This window comes from Clytia hemisphaerica, unplaced genomic scaffold (genome assembly GCF_902728285.1).
Source record: "Clytia hemisphaerica strain Z4C2 unplaced genomic scaffold, Clytia hemisphaerica genome assembly, whole genome shotgun sequence".
NCBI lineage: Eukaryota > Metazoa > Cnidaria > Hydrozoa > Leptothecata > Clytiidae > Clytia > Clytia hemisphaerica.
Window position 1 is genome coordinate 2,002,091 of NW_027103917.1, and position 17,725 is coordinate 2,019,815.

A 17,725-nucleotide genomic window follows, 5' to 3' on the forward strand; every position below is an offset into this window, starting at 1 on the left:
CAGTCGAAAAGAAATTCAATTTTGACCAGGGGGGGGTCGGTACTAAAATTTCATGACTTTTAGTGACGTGGTGGTATTACGAAAAAAGCCTTAAAACATTTTAGTACCATGTGTACTAAAATCCCAAATTAGTTTCCAAGAAATTTTAGAAAAAATTTAGTACTCAAGAATCACCAAATTTTAGGAAATTTAACTATTGACCGAGCATTTTAGGCAAAATGAAAAAAATAAGACTTAAACACCCCTGTGTCACAAATTAAGCAAAAATTTCGTCCCCGGTGGGAAGATACGCTTGAATTTCAGCCCCACTATGAAATTGACTTTGATTTCATCCCCACTCGAAATTGCATGTTTAAAAATTGCACTCCAAAACCATCCCCACTGTGGGTTTTTAATTTAATTTCTATCCCGATTAGCATTTCAATAGGAATTTTTATCCCAACTGAGAAAAATGTTCCACTTGGGCTGTGAAACAGGGGTGTATTTAATGTTCTGCTTTTATATACTATGGAATAAAAAATGTTTTCGAAGTTGAATGCTTTGTTTTTGTAAAGAACCATAGATAACTAGATAGAAAAGAAATAGCAAGCTGTAAATTAGAAGTGAAAAATAACAAATCAATCTTTGCAATAACTGAAGTAGAGCAGAGAAAAAGTGTCTTGACTGTTTCTGAGTCTTTATCTAGAATCATAGATCAGGTTCACTGACAGCATAAACAGAGTTGGCATTTTGTTGGAAGACCCATTCTCTGAAACGAATTCCAAAATAAGCCTAATTTAGGTGGTCACTATGCTAAAATGTCAAAAAAAAATTAGTAGATGTGTATTAAAATTCCTTTTTCAAAAATTAGGTGGGGGTATGTCAAAAATGGTTAAAAAACCTTTTAGTACTCATATATGTCTTGAATTTTAGTACCGACCCCCCCCCCTGTTTTGACTGCTAATTACCTTATCGGGAAAAGAATTGTCGGGGGAATGTGACGAAAATTTTGAGGGGGTGACGAAATTTTCCCCCGACGAATTTTTTCCCCGATATTTTATCACCCGACCAAAATTTTTACCCGATTTTTTTATCCCCGACCAAAACTTTTACCCGATTTTTTAATCCTCGACCAAGATTTTTCCTCGATTTTTTTATTTCAAAAGAAAAAAGGACTTCTGTCCTAGTTTTCCATTGTAAACGTTTCCAGGGATGTTTCTTAACAGAACAAATAAAATGACTTTCTTTTCAAACGAGTTCTTTTGCCTAGTAAACACAACAAGCTTAGTTAAAACTAATGGTTTGATAAAATATATAAAACTCCGACATTTTTTTCCCCGATAAGGTGGTACTTCTTTTTCAACGTATTAATATTATGTTCTAATGTTTCTCGAAATTCTCCCTTTTTCCAGATGACAATCCTGGCTCAAGAAAGATTGCTTACCTTGGCAATTTCAAGATCAATTTTACAGGCATCATCATTGGAATACAGTCTAGTATCATTATCATCCCGCCTAGTTTGATCATTATCGAAATCTTCAAAAGACTGGGCCCGAGAAAGGAGAAGAAAGAAGGAGTGGACGATAATGCGCTTGATAGTGAGGTTTGTTGTTGTCTTCCAGTCGAACAGAAATTTCTTCGTATTTAAGCCATTTTTTACCACACTATTTCTAACTGTGAACCTATAAACGCTGCTACTTTAGGCGTCCAAACTTTGTTTCGTGCAACTCCCACATAATGTTGTAATACATTTGCATTCTCGTTTTTAGATTTCAGTGGGTGTTGACAGTGATCCTTCATCAATATCCTCTCAACAAAACCTCATCAGAAAAGCACATCACATCCACTCAGAGAAACGGAAGGGTGATCCATTCCTCCTACCAAACAGTTTCAAATACTTGGCATATTTCTTGGTTCTGGTCAGTGTGGCCAGCTCTTCAGTCATCTGTTTCTTCTACTCCATGATGTGGGGAGCACGGAAGTCTGATGAATGGTAATCTGCTTTCTACTTAACATTTGGATGTTTATTTTCATAAAGAGATTGCTTACTTAAAGTTCTTTTAATTTTCCAGGTTGGATTCGATGTTTATGGGTTTTTTCCAATCAGTGTTGGTGATTCAACCTTTGAAAGCTGTCTTCCTGGCTGTTTTATTGTCCATCATTTGCCGAATGCCGATAAAACATGACTCTGTCAAGGTAATTTTCCGTCTTTTTTAGTCTTTTCCATAAAATATCGATATTTCCCATTCAAGTTAGGGTTAAAGATGAGTCAACTGTATTTCGACTTCGCCAAAGCCGAGATGATTTGATTTCATATCAAATTCACCTCTTAGAAATAAGAATAAAAAGCAATATCATTTTACACGTTACAGAGAGAGAGAGAGTTCGGGAGAAAAGAAATAAAACTTGAAGCTCAAATTGACCTCTGGGAATGAAAGCGCATACTTCTTGCACTTAAAACAATTTGAAGACTCGATGGTAGACTACTTTTCCTAAAATTGTATATCTCTATAGATTTTCCTTTTTCACCGACAGATCAATGAGTTGGCAGAAAAGCGATCTTCATTGAAAAGCGTCAACGAATCAAAAGCAACTCAAATCACTGAACTGGCAAAAGAAGATGAAGAAGAAGTGGAGGAAGGCTTCGAAGAATTTGCTGGAAATGATGGAATTATTTCTGCAGACGAAATCCCAATCATAAGGTATCCAGTAAAGGAGCCATGTTTGTTCGTCGAACTTTTTCATTCTGTCTCAATGATAGTTGATGATAGTTTATTTACAGGGTCACGACGAAGAAATTTGTTTTATATTTTTTAGGCCAACAGACAGCGATTTGGAGAAAGCACGGAAATCTGCTTTGCGTGATAAAATCACCTACGTGACGATTAAAGAGATTTCCATCTATGTCATCTTTCTCATTGTGGTCGCCAAATTGGCGTACGCTGAACGGGATTACCACACGTTCATGTTTCGAGAGGACCTTGTGAACATGTTTCATCGAGCAACGTACTCCGGCCCTGAAACTATGGACTTCGATCAAGTGAGTCAAAGTCATCTTCTCTTTACCTTCCTGTGTCATTTGCTATTTTTTCTTGTAATAAGACCAGCTCCCATAGATTCAAAACGGCTCATTTTATTTCGCGATGATTTAACATAGATTTTTAATGACTTTCTTTTTTTAACTTTTTAACAGCTTTTAATTGTTTTTAGACTGATAAATTTGTGATTTAACTATCTATAGAACTGATGATGCATTAGACCAAAAAGCTTTTGCTTCAATTTTTAAACAAATGTTGTTCTCTTTTTTCATCAAATTTTAGAGTGTAGTTTTCTATTTAAAATCATAAGTAACTTTATTAACGATTTGTCTTTGCAGGTGTCGAATCATGGCTATTTTTATTCATGGATTCGAGATACGTTGATACCAGGGGTGTTTGCAGGGCCTTGGTATAATGATGAAATTTCCAAGTATGAAGGATTCATCGATAATCATGAAAGTCTTTTGGTCAGCATTCCAAGATTGCGTCAATTGCGCGTCCGAAAAAGTAAGCCTTCTTTCGTGCTTTTTTTTTCATTTAGGAGTAGGCTGTATCGAACCACCCCAAGATACGGGTGATTTTGTCTATTAGAGAGATTCTGGGTTTCGTTTTATCTAATACTTTCGGAAAATTGAAAAGCGTCCCGCTTTATTCTAATTTTTAGAAAGCTGTCACGTTCCTGCAGAGTTCAAGAATTTAATTGAAGAGTGTGACGGTTATTATGAACTTTACAACGAAGATGATAGTAGTTATGGCATAGCATGGACTCCTTATAATATTTCAAACTACAACAGGTAAGGTATATTATAGTAAATATAAACTCTTACAGAAACAAGTTGAACTGCGGTAAGAATATCAAATGCTGAAGAGGAATAAATCACTAAAAGCAGATTTCATTCAATGAACAAATAAATTATCCAGGAACTTAAAGATTTTTTTCCTTCTTTCGTTCTTTCAGGAAGCGCCGTGAAACTACCGGGTGGAAGGTAGATCATACCTCAGTAAAAAGTGATAGATACCATCGGAAACGACGTGCAGTATCTGCATCTACCTCCTCGGCTTCCGTTGGAACAGCCTACCACACCATGGCTACAGGTTAGACAGCCTTTTAACCAAAAGCTTTTCCTTCGGAGTTCTTGTATTACAAGGCATTGGTCTTACGATAAAATCTCGTAAATCTTTCTTACAGGTCGTAGCAAGCAACTGCGTCGCCGCAAAGAAATGCGAAATTTGGGTGCTGGTGTATACTACGTTTCGCCGGAAGCGCTGTTGCCGGATGGAACGATTTTATCATGCAAAGATCGATGGATGTACTTCACTTCTGACCAACTGGAAGGCTTCCCTATTCCAGGTAAACTTTTCTTTGAGATTATAAAAACACCCCGCCCAGTATTACCAAGTCCCTTTCTCTGTGACTACTGTCCACTTTGGATAGCGGTGGTAATACCATTTTTCGTTTATTGCTTCAATCTTAGGACGATTGACAACTTATTCAGGAGGAGGGTTTATTGCCAACCTGGGTTACAACGAAGAGACATCATGGACAGTTCTTGCTGACCTGCACGTGCATAATTGGTTGGATCGACAAACGCGCGCTGTTTTCACTGAATTCACTGTTTATAACGGAAATGTCAACCTCTTTGCAACCGCTTTTCTTTACATCGAAACTTTGCCCACCGGAGGCGCCTTCCCATGGGTTGACTTTAAGGTTGGTGACTACATGCCTGACTACACGGGACATTCATTTCTAATGAAATTCTATTTTCGACCGCTCGCCACTCTGTATGGTCCTATAAGAGCCTCCTAGCATAACCAGTCAAGTCCATGAATTCACAGAACCATACACCAAAGAAAGGACTTTCTCAATACTTCTTTCAATTTTCAGGTGTTCAACGGATATCGTTACTCTGCCAAAGATGGCTTGCAATCGATGTGGGCTGAAATGCTCTTCATTATTTTCATGCTTTATTACTCCGCTCGCGAAATCAGCCGCATGTTAAAACAAGGTGACCTTTTCCAAAGAGTTTCTTTAGCTTCAATCGTCAACGGTCTGAAACAAAAAGTTATACACCGAAAGAATATATTTTGAAACTGCATAATAAAGTCTTTACTTCTGGAGTATGATTTTAACAGGCCTGATCATCTCTTACATTTACAAGACCCCTGGCTGAATTACTTTAGCCGTAAAAACTTTTGTGAACAGAAACTTTCGCGAGGTCAAAAAATCGCGAAATCTACGACATTTACTTTTGTTTGACAAAAAAAATTTCGCGAGCACAAACTTTCGCGAAAGAGGTATATTTTTAGTAGAAAATTCAAGTTTTCGGTGCATAAAATTAGTGTTTTGATCGTTCAAATGTATTCAAACCACAATTGGTGGACTTTTGCATAATATCTACACTAAATTTTATCCTTGTTACCATCAAAGAGGAAATTATGAGTAAATTTTCTTTTCAGATTTTTTTTCACGAGCATAAACTTTCGCGAATTACCCTGTCAAGAATTTTCAAAGACATTTACTTTCCCGAAAAGGGCTAAAATTCGCTAAAAGTTTCTTCTCGCGAAAGTTTATACCCCTAAAGTAAAGCACAGAGATTGAAATGAGATTTGATTTCTTTTTGACACAGGTTGTTTGTACTTCAAAAGTTTTTTCAACGTGTTGGAGTTCACACTGATGCCGCTCTATATCGTCATGTTCACCCTGATTATCATTCGATGGCTCACAGCTTCACGCAATATTCAATCATTTAAAGCAAACCCCAAAGATTTCGTCAGCTTTCAGTACTCTGGTCAGTCGATTTTGCTTGTTTCTATACTCGATTTTTAGCTTTTGATGATATGTAGCCTACCCAAAATAAGTTGTTTATATAGTAAGACGTTATTCTGAGATTTGGCAAAATGAGGCAATGCTGCATGATAACTCAATGGTCATTTCGAACCTCTGACGATGTCCATTATTCGATGATTTAATTTGGACACTCTTTTCTTATTTCGTTTGACAGCCAGAGAACGTTTCACCAAAAATACCTTTTTACAAAAAGTTTGTTTGCTTTGCACTTTAGCGGGAACAGGCTATTCAAAGAAAAGCTATTCTGTACTAATGCGATACCATTTTCTCTAAAGCAAGCTTGATTACATTTCTTTTTCAGCGGCATCAGACGAAGCCCTGATGGCAGTGATGGGTATCATCTGTTTCCTTCTCAACATTAAGTTCATGCGTTTGATGCAGTTCGCCAAACTCTTCTTTGTGGTGGGAAAAGTGATGAAGTCTTTCTCCTACCCTCTTCTCATCTTCACCATCCCTTTCACACTTTACTTTCTCCTCTTCGCATGGTGCGCTCATCTCGGCTTCGGTGGAATCTCCGAAGATTACCAAACCATCTTGCGCACAATCACAACACAATTCTTACATTTACTGGGTGCCACTGACTTTGAAGCTCTCAAAGAAAATAACCCGATTTTTGGACCTTTGTAAGTTCTTTTAAAATAACACTATTCCTCTCCTCTTCGATACTTTTTGGACCTACCCCGGTGGAGGTCCTATAAATTAACCTTTGTCCGTCCGTTCGTTCGTTCGTTCGTTATTAGCTTTCCTCATGATTGGCTCGTTAGTTTTTTCTGATTTTTTGCACAAAGATGCATAACTATAAACCCTCGAATGTGACCGAGCCTGATTTTCAAAAAAAAAAATTTTGGGCAAATTTGGGCCAAAAAACGGCTAAAAAACGGGTTTTTTGGAATTTGTGAAAAATCAGGTCGTTAATTTTTTCTGATTTTTTGCATGAAAGTAGGGTACCATCGTAGGTAGAAGATGGCTTAAGCAGATTTTTGCAAAAAAATTTTGTTGGCTCAAAAACCGCATGTTTATCTATAAGAATCACTATTAATAAGCATACATCAATGTTCTTAGTCAAATTACTCAATTTTTTTATGAGATAGATGCTCTTTTTTGCTCAGGAGGGCTTACTTTTAAAGAATATGTGTGTTTCGACATGAACTATTGGTTGCTTGGCGTGTTTTTATAGAAAAACTGGCCAAATTCGATATTTTTTACAAGCACACTATCAATTACTTAGGTATTAGCTTTTCTCGAGATTGGCTCTTTTAATCTTTATGATTTTTTGCACAAAGATGCATAACTATAAACCCTCGAGTGTGACGAGGCTCGATTTTTGGGAAAAAAATTTTGGGGTAAATTTCAGCTAAAAAACGGCTAAAAAAAGGGTTTTTTGGACTTGTTATTTTCTGACTTTTTGCATGAAAGTAGGTAAAAGATGGCTCAAGCAGATTTTTGTAAAAAAAGAATTTTTCAGCTCAAAAAACGCATATTTATCTATAAGAATCACTATTAAATAAGCATACATCAATATTCTTAAAATTACTGAATTTTTTGATGAGATATGTTTTTTGCTCTCGAAGTCTTGAATATGAAAGAATATTTCAAGAGCATGAAATTTTGGTTTCTGAACGTGTTTTTTTATAAGAAACAAACGACTAATTTTAATAGATCGTCACTATTTGTGTTCTGAATTATTGTTTAATGGTCACGCTTATGTAGTATATATGTGTTAAATGCGTAACCAGGTAGGTCCATAAAAATATCACTTGTTTCAATATATATTAAGTGTATGAATAAGCAATAACCCTTTTCGAACAAAAAGGTATTTTCTGTTCGATTGACAAACTTTGTTGATAGCTCCTAAAATATTAGGCTTTTTTTTCTATTCATGAAATTGATTAACTATAGTGACAGTAGTAGAATGTCACCTTTATTTAGATATTACTTGGCGTTTTCTGGTTTCATGATCATGATCTGTTTTAATATGTTCATGGCGATTATTTGCGAAGCCATTGATGGTGATTACGATGAACAATTCCAAAAGGAAGCTGGTGAGTTCACCATGCATCCATTGATATTATCCCTTCATTTTGCTTTCACACATTTTTGGGGACCTGAAAGTCCCTGTAATGGTTGGTAAAACCAGAAAATTAAATTCCAGTCCAACTAAGGGTCGGAAAAATAGGGAAATTTCAACATATTGCTCCTTTCAGGATCAAAATTTGGTCAAATTAGTCCCAAAAAGGGTCGTAAAAATCGCAAAATTTTCCTATTTTGTTCTCCTTTTTGTCCCACTTAGGGTCCTAGGGTCAAAAGTCGGGCGGCACATACCCGTCAGCTCGCAACCACAGATCTGTAAAGCCCGAAGGGCTAGATTTGCGGCTTTTATCGAAAAGTGAAGCCGCCTAGGTTTGGAAGGATTTCCTACCAAAGTCACGTGACTAAAATATGCAATTTCACCGGTTTGAGAGATGTTAAATAGCGTTTGGCGCCAACTTTTTTTGATCTTGCGCTCCGAAAACAATTAAAATGCTAGATCCTATCCATCGGCACGAAATTTAAAAAGTCAAATTTTTGCTTCACTTTCTTTTGCTGGAGAAAGCTTAAAGTTGCCTATCTAGCCCTTCGGGCTTTACAGATATCTGTGCTCGCAACGCTTTTACCCCCCCCCCGGGTTGGACGGAAACTGAAATGTGCTCGAGTTAGAGAAAAGTCGAGTTACCGGCCTTGCTTCATAGGATTCGCTACTTGGAGGGATCAGAAAGATGTTTGAATTATCGAGACTTGTTCTTTTCCAATCATATAATCCTATTCCAATCTTATTTTACCAAATGGCTGTCGATAAAGTTCCATTTTTTTATTTAAAGCTAATTTCATGTTTTCTCGTTTTTGACAGGTGATATTCATGTATTTGAATATATGACACGGCACCTGAAGGATTTGCTCGGTTTGAATGAAACTCACGAAATACGCATTGACGGGGAAGAGGATGAAAATGAAATGCTGAATCAGCAAAATTATGAGCACACTGAACAATTATTGAGAGACTTCGAATTGCGTGTTATGAAGATTGAAAGATATGTTGATCAACATTTTGTTGACGTTGATTTGAAGACGTATGAAGCTCCGTGTGACGGTGAAGAGTCGGATGCAGACAGAATGAAAGAGAGGTTGGGTGTTCATCCTTTCATCGATGGGAGAGAAAGTCCTTCCATTGAACTGATTCGTTTGAAAAAGTGAGAATTGCTTCACACATACGCATCCCAAACATTCTACCAATACACATAAAACACCTTTGAGAAGACTTTCTAGACGTTCTTTATTTTCGTCTGGAAAATATTTCGAGAAAGTTCAGGAATAAATATATAGAATACTTCGGCTTGATTCGTCGAATATTGTATATCATTTGGAAGCGTGTCATTGCTTATATGTTCAATACATAAATTTTTCAGTTTACCTTTTTAATACAATAAGAAAATACAATAATGACTACCGTATATGTCAAAACAAGTAAAGTTTCAAAAAATAAGTCAAATCCAAAAACTTTTCCTATCGAAGGGTAGCAATTTTTGATAAATTTGACCAATATTTTTATTATAATTATAAATAAAAAAGTGTTAAATATTTGTATATAAAAGACCTTTTTAAGTTTTCCAATATGGGCTGTTAGTTAGTAGAAAAAGGGAAAAAGGTTGACACTTTATCGTACGCAACAGAGTAAAACCCATTTTGGACCTACCTGGAGGTCCTTTAAATTAACCTTTGTCCTTATTTTGTCAGTGAACAGCCCCGATATCTAACTTTCCTTTACTTTAGAGAAAACAGATTATTCGAAAAATTTAGAAATTCGAAAATGAAAATCGAAGAAGAAAAATGAATTTTCTTTAGCGCTAGAAACTTAATTTTGGTACATGGATACTTTGAAGCATCCTTATTTCAGCGACAGTTATTTCTTTCCTTGACGTTCTTGCATCGAAGGTCACAATCTCTAGAAGGTAGCTCGTTTTTGGTGTTTGTTTTTTTTCACTTCAACGGATAACCTTCTAAGACCCATATCTTTGGAGGCTTCAAAATACATCTGTACCAAAATGGAGTTACAAGTTACAAGCAAAACAAACATAAGTGTATACTCAAAGCAAATGAACTTTAGTCCTTAAATAAAAAAACAGACCTTTTATCGCAAAACTACTTCATTGATTTTTTGCACCACTACTCGTTTCCTATCCTACTTAGGAGACCACATTGCCAAATAAGTTTTTTTTTTCAAACCACGGTACCTTCGTGTGAATTCTTTATTCATTATATCGCAATTAAAAGTCCATTTTAATTAGAAAATCGAAACATGCGACCATGTGCTGTGTTCCTTAGGCGTCATCTAGCCAAACAACTATCAACGGCGTGTGAGCACATTTTTGCGGTCAGAGCATTTTGTGTTGATCAAGAATTAAATTCCGTTAATTTCATACCATCTACAATCATGTCGAAATATTTTGAGATTTTTGAGTCTTGTCGTTTTTCAGAGTTCAAAGTTTAGAGATTTCAGCCTTAAGGGCTCTGACCATAGTGAATTTTTCATAATTGCCGTGTTTAAAATGTGTTTTCTGACTGATGTAACCAACAAAACTATGGCATGTTATACATTTTCTGTTATACAAACTATTCCTGAATCTGAAAATTCAAAAATCGCAATGAAAAAATTTGATGAAGAAGAAACTGAAGACTTTTGCGAGGAAGAGTATTTCGACTTTGAAGAGCTTAGTTTCGGCGAAGAAAAAACATTTTGAAAAAATTTTCGTAGTAGATGGTGTATCTTTTACCGAACAATAAAAATTGTTGCGGAAAATTTTTGTAAATGCTTCTTTGTCTCGAAATCTTCAAAATAGTGGTTTTTCATCAATTTTTCATCTGGATTTTGCTTAAAAAAACAGTCATAACTTTTGACACATTATTTTAGAAAAATTTTCCGCAAAATTTAAAATAATTCAATTCTTTGCGGACAGTGTAAAAAAATTTTGAAACAAAAAAGTTAATTACCCTTTAAAACTAAGCACTTTTTGTAAAAGAGGGTGATGCAACATATTATTAACATCTTGTTAAAGTTCATAACGTCATTTTTGCAATTAAATTCTTAATTACTCTTAAGGGATTCGATTAAAAAGCAATTTATAAAGGCAATTCTTTGTTAAAAGTGTTAAGGAACCTGAAATATAACTTTTATGTTTAAATACCAAAATCAATTTTTGGACTATGGTCAGAGCCCTTAATTGCCAGTTAAGTAAGCTCATACTTCCATTTGGGAAAGTTTTATACACTTTTTCGACCGTAGTCACACCCCTGTCTCAGTGCCCCGGTGGAACCTTTTTCCCACAGTGGGAATGAAAATTTCTATCGAAATCCCAATGGGGATAGAAAATCTATTGTTTCCAGCTCAAAAATTCCAGTGGCGATGGTTTTGGAGTCCAATTTTTCCATTCAATTTTCAATGAGGGCAATTTCCCAGTGGGGTTGAAAATGTAAGGCATTTTTCCACAGGGGACGATTTTGTGGCCTATTTTTCCACCGGGCGGGGGTCCACCGGGTCTGTGACACAGGCGTGTGTAGTCGCGCGGTCAGGCGCGTGCTACTTAATCATTTAATCATCCCCCTAAACTCGACCCAATCCTTTTTTGACACATTTCTCTATTGCCTATAGATGCGAAAAAAGTACTGGGGCGGTTTTAGTGGGCCTTTTTGGAACAATTTTGAGCTATTTTATCTTGAAATAAGTTTGCGAGCTAGACCATAGTCATTATAAAAAACCCCGGTCTGGCAATGTATTGTTTTAGCTTTTTGTTCAATTTTCTTTTGTTACAAACAAAAGACAAGTTGAGATTTGCATACTTTTTGATCACGTTACCAAATTCTCCTCTTTGGATTGGTCTATTTTCTTATCACATGATCAAAAAGTTTGCAAAATAAATCGATTTCGGTACGTAAGCTCCATCTTTTAATAATAAAAAGAGACAAAAGCCTTCCAGGCCAGTATTTTTATAATGACTATGGCTAGACAAAGGCTATGTTTTAGTGAATCATCGTGCAAAATGAGAGCCTTTGGCTACAGTGTGCAAGGTCAAAGTTCAATCCCTAGCAGAGTCATACCAAAGACTCCAAAACGATAGTGAATCCCAGCATAATGCTCGGCAATCATAGAAAAGAATCAATGACGAGTGGAGCAAGATACATATTATAAAAATGTATCCTCGCACTGGTAAAAATTAATTAATACATCAATACCATAATTGATAAGAAGCTTAAGAAACAACCGTCCAGAGAAAATAAATCAATCAATCAATCAAGTTTAATTATATTGAGGAACACGATGCCATGAGGAAACATGTGTCTTCTTTAAAAACGCGACTTAATGAGGCTTTCTGTTCCTTTACGTCATTTTTCCAAGTATACAAATAGGGAACGGGTCTTTCTTTACTTCATCTTATGCTTGGTTCATGGCTTTGTACAATAATGGCTTCATATTATCGGCTTTGGTTTTCACTTCTTGTCTTGGTATCTTGGCCGGTTCATTCGAAGCGTAAGTCTGTTTTCAATAAATTTTACCTCTCTTCGACATTTTGACAGCACTATTTCACCTGGAAGTTTATCACTTTAGAATATTTTCGGATCGTTCCATTTTACCTATCGGCTCTTTTTATGTCGACGCTTAATTCCTTAATCAACTACAGTAGACTCCCGGTCATTCGAAGCTCCAAGGGGGATAAGAATTTACTCCGAATAACCGGGAGTTCGAATAATTGAAAAATTCGTTTAGCGCCAGATTCTCAACTTAACCTTAATTGGAGGGACTTTTCTGAGGTAGTTGAGACAATGCGGTTCATGAGCGTCATAAACACAAAGAAATTGCACGAATAGCGATATATAGCCATGAATATTGAATCCTGCTTTCTTAAAGAAAAAAAGTATTTCAATCGCATAGAAAATCAATGTTCTCACTCGACGATCTTCCAATAAAGAAAAGTTCGAATAACTGAGAGTGTTTTTGCCTGGGTTGAGTAAGCAGATCCAAGGGGAACGCCATCTCACTTCAAACTTCGAATTATTCGAATAACCGGGAGTCTACTGTATTGACAAATTTGAAATAGATCTCTGACCATAATGAGATACTCTTAGGTGCCAAATAAACGGGGGGGGGGTTTCGAATAAATGGGGGGGGGTTGGAAAATTTCTTCAAATTTAATAAACGGGGGGGACCTAATTACCGGGGGGGTTGGAAAATGGACCTTTTAAAAACCCTAAAAAAGGTTAAAATAGACTAAATTTAGGCTTTTTAGAGTACAACAAGGAATTTTCCTTTTTGTAGCTGGGAATTTTTTCAAAAATTAATAAACAGGGGGGGGTCCTAATAAGGTCCGGGGGGTTGGAAAAAAATCGAAAAATTAACAAGCGGGGGGGGGGCGTTTATTTGGCACCTAAGAGTAATTGAAGATTACTTTTTGAGGATGAAGCTTGTTTTATGTTTGGGGACTTGAGTTCCAGTTATTTTTGAGTCATTAAATTCAGTGGGGATGGTCGATATTTTCCCCAAGTTTTCCAGTAGTAAGGGGGTTCCATCAGGTTTTTGAGGAGGATATGAAAGAAATGCACTATAGTCAGAGCCCTCAAAACAAATTAACGGCAGTAAATGGCGAAAAGATTTGCTGCATTAAATGTCACCATTTAGCATCAGAAATCATTGAAAATTAGATTTAGGATCAATATCTTTTAACTTAAAGTAAAGTTAAAGGTTTTGTTTTTAAATGTTAGTTACATCGTTTGCTTACTCGTCAAATTTTAATTCACAAGCTTTTTGATATTGAATTGGCACGGAAAATGCCTCCAAAAAAGCGTTACTTACAAATGCCACGTAAAAGCCAACCCAGAAGACAACGGTGTTCATTATATTGGTGTCACTGAGAGCACTTTCAAAAATCGCTGGTACAACCATCGCCATGATTTTAGAAATGAGTCCAAAGAAAAATCTACTGAACTATCTAAACACGTTTGGAGTTTGAAAAAAGCCGGTTCAACACCAACATTATCTTGGGAAATTATTGACCACGCCCCAGCGTACCGGAATGACAGCAAAAATTGTAATTTATGCTTGACTGGAAAGTATCATATAATAACTTAAAACTTAAAGTTGCTTAACAAAAGAACTGAATTAATTTCTAACTGTCGCCATAGCAGCAAATTTTATTTTAATAGCTACAAAGTAGTCCCTCCGGACGATTGAATTTTTACATTTTTACATTTTTACATTTTACTACGGTTATTTTTAGCATTTTATTACCTTTTATTGTCAATAGTTAATCAATATGTTTCCTTAAGGGATTACAACTTTTTGTACATTTTAATGAGATTTTTTCGAAGAAGTTTTACACTTGACAATCGTTCAGCGTGAAACTGACAGTAGTGTAATTTTTTACTGACAAATAAAATTATGATATTGATACAGTTCTTCGACTTTTTGTTGACATCGAGCACTCTTTACAACTAGAAGCAACAAACTCCCGGGGGGGGGGTACTTAGGCAAAATGAGTGCCGGGTATGTGCGAGCCATAAGGGTACCTTTTCTCATTCCTCAAAAGTTGCTCAAAGGGGTACAAATTCAAAAGTTAGTCTCTGAAAGGGTCCCAAAATCACGAAAATAAAAAATTTCTCTCTCAAAGGGTCACGATTTCCAAAAATTTTGACCAAAATTTGGTGACAATCAAACCAAAATTTGGAAAAAATGGACCAAAATTTAGGAAAAAGTCTCTCAATGGGTCCCAAAATCACCAAACTTTTGTCTCTCAAAGGGTCGATTTTCGAGTTTCGGCTCGGACATACCCGTCACCTCGCAAACCTAGTACCCCCCGGGAACAAACTATCAAAAGAAACAATCAAAATTTCTCTAATCTAATCAATAAACTTTTTTACACAGGAAAAAATTTTCGATTTCCATGTTGGAAATTTTGGTTTTTTAATTGAAGGTTGGAAATTTGAGCGATTACCTTATTAAGCTGATTTGGAAAACGTAAATTACCCATAGGCCGGGGGGGGGGTACTAGGGTTGCGAGCTGACGGGGGGGGTGCCGCCCGACTTTCGAACTTTGGACCCTTACCGGGACTATAAAGGAGAAAACAAAGGAAAATTTTGGGAATTTTACGACCCTTAGCGGGACAAATTTGGCCAATTTTGACCAAATTTCGATCTTTCAGGGAGTAAAAAGTTGAAATTTTCCTATTTTTCCGACCCTTAGTGGGACTGAAATTTGATTTTCTGATTTTTCCGACCCTTAGCGGGACTTTGGAAGTCCAAAAAAGGTACCCTTAAGGGCGGCACATACCGTACCCTCCATTTGCCTAAGTAACACCCCCCCCCCCCGGGCCCATAGGTTTTGTAGAATAAACCAATGCCCTTAAAAAGTCAATTGAAAAAAAAACATGTAGAAATGACAACTTTCCAAGGCTTGTTGGAAAACATGACTTTTTGGGTGGCATTAAATTTTTATTTTCCAAACAGTTTGGGAATTGAAAAAAAGTGTGAAAATAGATATTTTTGTAAATTCGATACCTCGGGTTGAAAAACTAGACTTTTTGGGTCGGAAAATTTAAATTTTAAAAGCGTTAAAAATCCATGTTGATATTACATTTTTGTGAAATTGAGACTCTTCCTTGGAAAAATAGACTTTTTGGGTTGGAAATTTGTGTTTCTCCAAACAGTTTTGAAAACGTTAAAAAAAATCCATGTGGAAAATACGTTTTTTTAATCATTTTCTGCGCATGCCCTTTGAGAAAACCACAAGCGATTTTTCGCTCAAAACTGTTTTGATGTATGGCTAACCTAAGCTGTAAGTTTCCGTCAGGTGAGGCGTACCTTCGGAGCAGCCTCGGTCAATCACAGTATGTTTGCACAGTGAAGCACATAGGGTACTTGTGTCATAGTTTCAAATGGTGGCCTGCTGAGCTGTGTGAGTGATCTAAGATCAACCACGTACCTGTGCGAACCAATAACGAGAGATTGACCGGGAGCCATCGAGCCTAGGCTAGCGAGTGACTAATCACAAAACCAAAAACCTTGTTTAAGATCTCTTTTTCCACATCTCTGCCATCACTTTTTGGATTTTGGCTTTTTTCCAACTGAATTAAAAAAAAATCCAACCTTGTTTAGCTTGGATTTTGGCTTTTTTCCAACTGAATTTTAAAAAATTCCAACCTTATTAAATTTGGATTTTGGCTTTTTTCAACCTGGATTTACGAAAATTCCAACTTTGTTAAATTAGGATTTTGGCTTTTTTCCAATTGAATTTTAAAAAATTCCAACCTTGTTAAATTTGGATTTTGGCTTTTTTCAACCTGAAAATTCCAAGCCATGGAAAATGCAAGATTTCCAACCTTGGAGAATTCCCACATTTTCAGGTTGGATTTTCCATTGGAGAAAAATTGAAATTTCCAACCTTGGAAATCGAAAATTCGCTCCTGTGTTATCCAATCACATTTTCTTCTGAACTCTTGCATTTGAACTAGTCGTATAGCAGATAGGTCACATGAATCAGATTACATCAAAAATTGAGACATAAACAAGTTACAGTTCAATCGTTCTTTTGTGGTCTACCCCATGAGAGGTATTTTTCGGCCAATCATCGATCCTACTTTTCAAATTTTTACTCTCAGCCTTTCAGCTTCTCAAATCAGCTGTTCAGCTTATATTTATTCCCAATAGCATTAACTCAGGCATCAACTTGAATTAGAACACAGTTATTCAATTTGAGAAGTTATAAAGTTAAAAGATGATCTGAGGAGCTGAAAAAAGATGATCTGAGAATCTGGAAAGATGATTTGAGAAGCAAAATAATCAATTCTTAATTTTTGAAGAAGAAAAACTTTAATAGTAAAAAGATATCATAAAACTGAGAAGTTGAAATTATAATCTGAGAAGCCGAATTCCAAATCTGAGAGGCTGATTTTAGATTTGAGAAGCTAAAATTTTGATTGGCCGTAAAGGTACTGCCATGCTACCCGTCTCAGAGAAACCTCGAAAAAACAATTTTTGTCATCACCGTCGCGTAACTAAAATCAAAGTCATAATATTTGAGAAAAAAGGAAAATTCCTCTTGGTCGCAAGATAGTCGTCCTAGATAAATTATGGCAGAAAGTAAGGAATAAATATACCATTCTTAGATAAATATTACCTCATAAATATATTATGATTTCATATAGACTAGGCATAAAAACAAGATCGTAAGAAGTGTGAAAAAAAACTATTGTAGTTGATTCAATGATGCGTTTTAGTTGAGGAATGTGATACGTCGCTAATAGAATTAATTACTAAATATTAAAAAAAAACATGCAAACGAAAATGCAAGAGGAGTATAAGCATAAATGTAAATAAATTTTAAACAAATTTAAAGCTCAATACACGTTTTTTTTTTATTAGAACCTAGTTTATAAGAACATATAGGCTGAAATTCGTCGAAAAATTAAGAACATCTTAAGAACATGCCCAGCCTCAGTTTGGAAAAAAATGACAAGAAGCTACAATTTTTCCTCTTTTTAAGCAGTTTTAACCGAATTTAGGGGTGGATCTTCAAAAGTCGAGAGACAAATATTGTCCAAATTTTGCCAAATTTAAGTGCTCTTTATTTTGTATCATATTGTCGATTTAGAGTAGTCTGAAAAATTAAGAACGCATTTAAGAACATTTTAGGCTGAAAATTGCTAAAAAAATAAGCACATCCAGGCCAAATTTTAGGTGTTCTAATAAAAAAAAAAACGTGTATGTCAAAATCTAAGGTAAGCTACAATGAGAAGCAGGAGAAGGAAAGGATGAAGTTGGCTGGCTATAGGATTGGTC

At 35.9% G+C, this 17,725-nt stretch overlaps 1 protein-coding gene across 1 annotated transcript in view; it reads left to right on the forward strand.

The window, feature by feature from the left end:
- The window catches only part of LOC136809528 (polycystin family receptor for egg jelly-like), a 37,639-nt gene extending 28,286 nt beyond the window's left edge, over positions 1-9,353 (forward strand). The window contains exons 48-62 of the mRNA XM_067066067.1: positions 1,392-1,582; positions 1,749-1,972; positions 2,052-2,175; positions 2,515-2,681; positions 2,797-3,019; positions 3,356-3,524; positions 3,682-3,811; positions 3,976-4,112; positions 4,207-4,368; positions 4,493-4,725; positions 4,903-5,023; positions 5,645-5,806; positions 6,167-6,488; positions 7,795-7,907; positions 8,753-9,353. Coding sequence (XP_066922168.1) covers positions 1,392-1,582; positions 1,749-1,972; positions 2,052-2,175; positions 2,515-2,681; positions 2,797-3,019; positions 3,356-3,524; positions 3,682-3,811; positions 3,976-4,112; positions 4,207-4,368; positions 4,493-4,725; positions 4,903-5,023; positions 5,645-5,806; positions 6,167-6,488; positions 7,795-7,907; positions 8,753-9,096 — 2,822 coding nt within the window. The 3' untranslated portion in view covers positions 9,097-9,353. The remainder of the gene's footprint in view (positions 1-1,391; positions 1,583-1,748; positions 1,973-2,051; positions 2,176-2,514; positions 2,682-2,796; positions 3,020-3,355; positions 3,525-3,681; positions 3,812-3,975; positions 4,113-4,206; positions 4,369-4,492; positions 4,726-4,902; positions 5,024-5,644; positions 5,807-6,166; positions 6,489-7,794; positions 7,908-8,752) is intronic.
- Positions 9,354-17,725: the final 8,372 nt, after the last annotated feature.